General features: G+C 39.0%; 1 protein-coding gene across 1 annotated transcript in view; it reads left to right on the top strand.

Moving 5' to 3' along the window:
- Window positions 1-5,934: 5,934 nt before the first annotated feature.
- Window positions 5,935-7,281, top strand: part of LOC140507455 (uncharacterized) — an 86,764-nt gene continuing 85,417 nt past the window's right edge. Inside the window, exon 1 of the mRNA XM_072615562.1 lies at window positions 5,935-6,161. Within this exon, the coding sequence (XP_072471663.1) occupies window positions 5,935-6,161 (227 nt within the window). The remainder of the gene's footprint in view (window positions 6,162-7,281) is intronic.

The following is a 7,281-nucleotide window of genomic DNA, read 5'->3' as shown; positions in this document are numbered from 1 at the left end:
GTGATTTAGGACACCCTGTAAGAGTAAAAGTTGCAGAGAACGTTCCAACCTCCGTTATTCAAGGGGAGTTTCCTCACCTGACAGTTCTCTGTAAATGAAACACAGGTTGAACATCATTGGTTGAGAATCTATTTCCTAACCCGGAAGTCAAATGTGCATGTTAGTTTTAAAAGATTATCCCACGATAAAAACCTTTCCCCAAGCACATTACTCAGAAATTCTTTGGTACTACACATGGAGATAAATCTTGAGGAGGAAGTAAGAGCTGGATATCCGAGAGAGTTAGGCTGACAGAAAAAAAAGAAAAGAAAAGAAACTATTATTAAGATTGTTTTCTCACACATGACATAAGAGATAAAATAGATGATGTGTAAATTAATAACATCAAGGCATAAAGCTAAGTAGTATTTTGACTGACATCCCATGATAAAATTAAATAACATGTCAGGTGGATAAAAGTGATGTACCATTTAACTCCACTATTTCCTTTTCAGATGGATCTACCATTAGTTGTCAGGAAAAGGACAGTTACAGACGTTCTAAAGATTTCACTGATAATTTGAATCATCCTTTCCAGTCACTGCCAGTGACCAAAAGCCTGTCAGGATCCACACACTCTACAATGAGTCCTGTCCAAAATGATGAATCAACTGGAGTTGGAAGTGACCCTGAGAATGCGTACAGGGCTGTGATTCCACAAGCAAAATCAGTCCCTCAAAAGCAGGGTGAACCTCCCTCAAAAAATGGAAGGTAAAGAAGCTAATGAAGAAGCCTATGCAGTTAACATTGTGGATTTTCTATGGGCTGATTGTTTCCTCAAATTGTTACATTCCAATCTTTATTACAAGAGAAAAGGAAAGTAAGTGATAAAATCATGGGATGAAAAAATTCATTTTTTATTTCTCCTCTCATGCAACCTAGAATCAAGCAGGTGTTTTTTGGAGAGGTATTTTATTTTTCTCCCTTAATCACTGTAAAATATTCCACAAGCCCTGACCATTGTGATAAATTAGTCCTCTCCGGGATACCTGTGATTTGCTACTTTTTTAAAAAATACATAACAAGTTAAACAATTGGACTTATGAGTTAATATGCACACTAAATGTCGATCTCTGCTTGGTTTTTCTCTGGTTTTGGATTCTTTACAGTTATTTTCGCCAAAGCTTAACTTTAATCAATTTACCTTTTCCGAGATATGAAAAAACTAACATACAGGAGGGCTGCTTACATATGTCCTTGCTAAAATTTGTAAAATTCAGACACTTGGAACTTTAGAAAGGAGATTTCACAGCCTGATGCCAATAAATCATCACAAAAGAGTAGTCATCAGGGATTCATAAACGTCCATAGCAGTACATGGCTTCATTGGAAGCAAGAAGAGAAAGCAATCAATGATCCCCTTGATGTCAACAAAGAGGGGGTGGAGGGTATGAGGGCCTCAGTCTCTAATGGGAGACTTTTCACTTTTTTCATCCAGATACAGGTTTCCCCTCCCCATATTCATTTCCTCAAGAATCCTTGATGGTTTCTCTTCTCTTCATTTCCTTGCAAATTTTGGCTTACTTGCCTGCATGTTGGCACAAAGTTACATAGTGTAAAGATGTTAAAATGAGGTGGACTTAGGATAAAGTAGATAGCTCAAAAAGAAATTCCCAGTTGTTCAGCAGAGGAACTCACCTGCCTGCAAATGTTTGAGAGATGAAGGAGTGCTGGCTACTGATGACTTTGACAGTCAAACCCTAACCAGTCTTACTTAATCCTGCTCATCTTCCCTCTCACCTTCAATCCAAACAGTTAGTCTGCATATCTTCTTGCCCGGTGTTCCCCCTTTGTATCCATTCAGGTCACCTGTTGAACTCCCTCCTCTTCTGGAAACTTTGTGTGGTGCAAGCTCCAGGACAATTTCCTGCATTTTACCAGTGTTCCTGACAATTATATCTCATTATATCGATTTATTGGTTGCTTTTAAACGTGTACTTCTTCTAATGAATATGAGCTAATGTAACAGAGCACACATTACTATATGCATGAAAATGCAATCTTTCCCAAGTTTAGTAGACACAAGTGTTATTGTTCTTTCAAAACTCTTCGAAAAAAGAAATGTAGATTAAATATTAGATAGAAACAAAAAGAATACTATGTTCACTTAACCCAAGGATCCATGATTTCATTGTCCTAGATACTACTGCAGATGCTGTGGAAACAGACAAATTGAGCCTTAATTCCCACCATGTATTTTCTGAGTTCCGTGTATGCTTCTTTATTCATTTCTTCTGGGGGAAAAATCTTCTCTCCATTGCCAGATTTGGAATGATATCCACACAGAATATGCACAAACCAACAAACATTACTCATATCTAGCTGGATAAGCTATCCTTCTCTCCTAGAAATTAAAGACGTGATTCAGTTGTGAGCAGCATTTGAGTGTCTCCTTCCTCAGTCTGCAAATGCTGCCAGAAAGAGTGTCCTTTGTTCCCAAAGAGGACCAAATTGACATAAACTACCCCAGGGTCAAGATTCAATGTGTTCGAATGTGGAGGATCACACCCACAGTATCTTTTAACGGTCTACCCCACCTCAGGCACGAACACTCTGTGTGGATACTTGAGTTGGATACTCCCAATATGGGCATCCTGCTGTTCCTTGTAGCTGTCTCAATTGTGCTTTGTTCATAGAGTACAACACCTTCTCTGATGTGGGCAAGCGACGAAGAATGGTCCTGTGTCAGTGTGTCCCATGGCAAACAGTCAATTCCAAAATTCTTAAGAGAGAGCTTGAGAGTGTCCCTTTATTGATTCTTCCAACCCCCATATGAACACTTCCCTTTGGCAGTTCTTAATAAAGTAGCGTTTTTGGCTAGAGCAAATTTGGCATTCAACATGACTAGCCCAAATGGAGTTGGAGAGGTTGAATGCTTGGCAGTCCAGTTGCGAGTAAAGACTACAAGGTCTGGAACCTTATCCTGTTCTGCTAGATGATCTTCAGAATCTTCCTAAGAAAATTCAGAGGGAAGCGATTCAGTTCCTGGCATGACGTTGGTATAGTGTCCATGTTTCAGAGGCACACCACAGTCCATTACTTCTTCTCTCCCATAATTTACTTTGGAACCTCCCAAGCACTGAGCTAGTTTTTCCGATGCCTGTGTCAACCTCCTGAGTAAGGTTTCAGCCAGAGGAAGGTGTAGAAAAACGCTATCAGCTTTAGCAGTAAAGATGCCATTGATAATATGGGAGTCAGCAGTTTCAGTAGAGTCTTAGCTCCATAGCAAGATAAAAGGATGTGTGAAGTGAACGTAAATAGTTCTAGCACTGAGAAAGTATAAAGGAGGAAAGATATTGGGTAATAACAGCTTGAAGGGATGCCATGATTGAACGAAGGATCAGAGAGAGTTTAAAGCCACAGAAAGTAAATGTTGATCCTGTCTTCTATTGCTTCTATCACTTTCCTACATCACTGTCCTTCATTTGCACTTTTGAGGTCTAGTATAGAAGTAGTATTGTTATATTTTAAAAGGAAGTCCTTAAACTCTATAAACTGTTATTTTCATACTAAACTGATTTTCAGTGTTGAAAGTTAAAAGATTCATCTAGAAGATGTTATATTATTCTACAAAAAGCTCTCTTCTCATGTAATTAATGTAGGTCAAATATTCCAAAGCAAATAACAGTTCATTACAAAAAATAAAGTGAATGAACGGATGCTAATGGTGAGCATTTTCTGTGGTGAAATATTTGAACACAGAGGACGAAGAGCTGGCATCAAAGTCACAGAGATATGGTTTGAAGTGTTATCTCTGACATATCCTGGCTAGGTGAGCCTGGGCAAATTGTTTATCCTCTATGTGCTCCAGGACACTCTGTAAGAGGATAAATTGAAGAGATGGTGTCAACCTCCATTACTCAAGGGGAGATTCCTCACCTGAGAGTTCTCTGTAAACACAGCACAGCTTGGACTTTATTGGTTAAGAATCTATTTCCTATACCCTAAGGAATTTGAGAAGTCAAATGTGCATGTTATTTTAAAAAGGCTATTCCAAAAGAGAAGCCTTCCCAAAAGCACCTTAATAATAAATTCTTTGGCACTATAAATGGAGATAAATCTTCATGAGACAGTAATAGCTGGATATCCAATAAAGAGAAGATGGGCTGAAAAAAAGAAGGAAACCACTATTGGGATTGTTTTTTTCACATGTGACACAAGAAATAAAATAGATGATGTGTAAATAAACAAGATCAAGTCATAAAGCTCAGGAGTAATTTGGGTGACATCACATGGTAAATTTAAGTCATATGTCAGGTGGATAAAAGTGATGTACCATTTAACTCCACTATTTCCTTTTCAGATACATCTGCCATTAGTTGTCGGAAAAAGGACAGTTACAGACGTCCTAAAGATGTTACTGAAAATTTAAATCATCCCTTCCAGTCACTGCCAGTGACCAAAAGAATGTCAGGATTCCCACACTCTAGAATGAGTCCTGTCCAAAGTGAAAAAGGAACTGGAGCTGGAAGAGGCCCTGATAACTCATACAGGACTGTTATTCCAGAAGCAAAACCATTCCCTCAAAAGCAAGGTGAAGGACAACTCCCTGGAAAAACAGAAGGTAAAGAAGCTAATAACCAAGCCTCTGCATTTAATATTATGAATTTTCCATGGGTCGAATTTTTTCTGAAATTGATACATTCCCGTCTTTATTACAAGACATAAGAAAAAATAAATGATAAAGTCATGCGATGACAAAATTCATTTCTTATTCCTCCTCTCATGCAGCTTAGGATCAAGCATCTGTTTTTTGGAAAGGTATTTTATATTCTCCCTTAGTCAGTGTAACATATTCCACAAGCACGACCATTGTGATAAATTTCTCCGGAGTAACTCAATTTTAAGTATTTAACGAACTAAAAAATTCGGCTTATAGGATTTTATATTCATACAAAATGTACATCTCTGCACAGATGTTTTCTGGTTTTGGATTTATTAGACCTACCTTTCCCAGATATGAAATGATCTAGTTAGTTGAGTATAAGACTGATAAATCCTAGCACAGAGGATGAGTGCTTGAATAACATCCCTGTTCATCTGGCCAGACGGGGAGACATATCAGAGGGCTTAATACTCTGACGTTATTCTACTCTGATCTTTTGAAAGGGAGTTGTTGGCCATGGGAGCACCGCTTCCTACAGCATTCCTTAATTAAACTTTGGCAAAGGCCTGGGGGAAAAGACAGGCAAAGGCGCCTACATCTTGCTGTGTCAGTAAAGACAGTTAGAGTTTGGAACTCCCCTATCAAAAATAGAGGTGAGATCCAAACCACAATGGGGTTCCGGTGAGGCAAGCCCACATTCTTCCCACACACTCACACATACACACACAAACATACACAGACACGCACACATGCACAGCATTCTAGTTGGTGCATTCAAATCAAAGGATTCCCTACTCAGTGATGACCATCTGGTCTATAGGGCATCAGACAAAGAAGGTGTATCGCCAGCAGTAGCTTCCAGGTATACTTTACATGATCTCTGTGTCTGAAAAGGAGAAATACATATTAAATATTAGGGAGAAACAAAACGAATTATATGTTCTCTTAGCCCAAGGAACCATGATTTCATTGTTCTTGACACTACTATAGGTGCTGTGGAAACAGACAGATTGAGCCATCATTCCCCTCAGCCTATGCTCTCAGTCAGATATAGTGTGCTTTCCTCATTTCTGCGGGGGGACAATCATCTGTCTATTTCCACATCTGGAATGATATCCACATAGAATATGCCAATACAAACAAATATTGCTCACCTGTAGCTACATAAGCTATCTCTCTCTCCTGGAAATTAAAGACGTGAGTCAGATGTCACCAGAGATTGTAGCTGTCTCAATTGTGCTTTGTTCACAAAGTACAAAACCTTCTCTGATGTGGGCAGGTGACGAAGAATGGTCCTGTGTCAGTGTATCCCAGGACAAACAGTCAATTCCAAAATTCTTAAGAGAGAACTTCAGAGTGTTGTGGATTTTTCTAACTCCCATGTGAACACTTCCCTTCGGCAGTTCTTCGTAAAAAGCTTTTTGGCTAGCGCAAATTTGAGATTCACCATCACCATCCCAAATGGAGTTGGAGAGTTTGAATACTTGGCAGTTCAGTTCCGAGTAAGGACCACAAGGTCTGGAACCTTAACCTATCTTGCCAGATGATATTCAGTACTTTAATAAGAAAATTCAGATGGAAGCGATTCAGTTCCTTGGCATGGTGCTGGTCTAATGTCCAGGTTTCAGAGGCACACCACAGTCCATTACCGTTTCTTTCCCATAATTTTTTTTTGCACCCTCTCAAGCAATGAAGTTGTTCTGCAAATGGGTGGGTCAACCTCCTGAGCAAGGCTATGTTGCTGTGTAAGTTGCAGGAAGAGGAAGACGGAGAAAAAGACTATCAGATTTCGCAGTGAAGATGCCATTGATAATCTAGGAGTCAACAGCTTCCGTAGAGTCTTAGCCTTATGGCAAGATAAAATTGCGAGAGGAGTGAATATAAATACCTCTTGCACTGAGAGAGTATAAAGGAGGAAAGATATTGGGGAATAATAACTTGAAGGAATGCTATGACTGAATGAAGTGTCAGAGCAAGTTTAAAGCTAAAGAAAGTAAATGTGGATTCCCTCCTCTGCTGCTTCTATCACTTTCTTACATCATACTCCTTTACTTGCACTTTTGTGTCCTAGTATAGAAGTAGTCTTGTCATATTTTAAAAGAAAATGCTTAAGCTCGATAAACTTTTTCATGCTGAATTGATTGTTAAAAGAGTAAAGATTAAAAAGATTAAAAGTTAAAAGATTAATCTGTAAGAAGTTAGATTAGTGAATAAAAAGCAATCTTGCCATGTGATTAAAGTAGTTCAGATGTTACAATATTATTGCGACTAAACATAGAGCAAATGGGAGGTCGTTACAGAAAATAATGTCCGTGAACGGATGGTAACTGTGAGTATTTTCTGTGAGAAAGTGTTTGAACGTGGTGGATAGAGAGCTCTCCTCAAAGTCACAGAGACATAGATTGAAGTGTCATCTCTGACACAGCCTGGCTAGGTGATCCTCAGCAAATTGCTTCACCACTTTGTGCTCTGGGACACTCTGTAAGACTAAATGAGTCAGAGAGCGTGCCAACTTCCATTACTAAAGGGGAGTTCTCTCACCTGATTATTTCGCTGTTAGTGAAGCACAGGTTGCACATTGTTGGTGAAGAACCTATTTCCTAACACAAAAGAAGAATTGGAGAAGTCCAATGTGG

Source organism: Notamacropus eugenii, chromosome 1 (genome assembly GCF_028372415.1).
Source record: "Notamacropus eugenii isolate mMacEug1 chromosome 1, mMacEug1.pri_v2, whole genome shotgun sequence".
NCBI classification, from domain to species: Eukaryota; Metazoa; Chordata; class Mammalia; order Diprotodontia; family Macropodidae; genus Notamacropus; species Notamacropus eugenii.
Note: the sequence above shows the minus strand (reverse complement) of the source record. Positions and strands in the feature narration are given on the sequence as shown.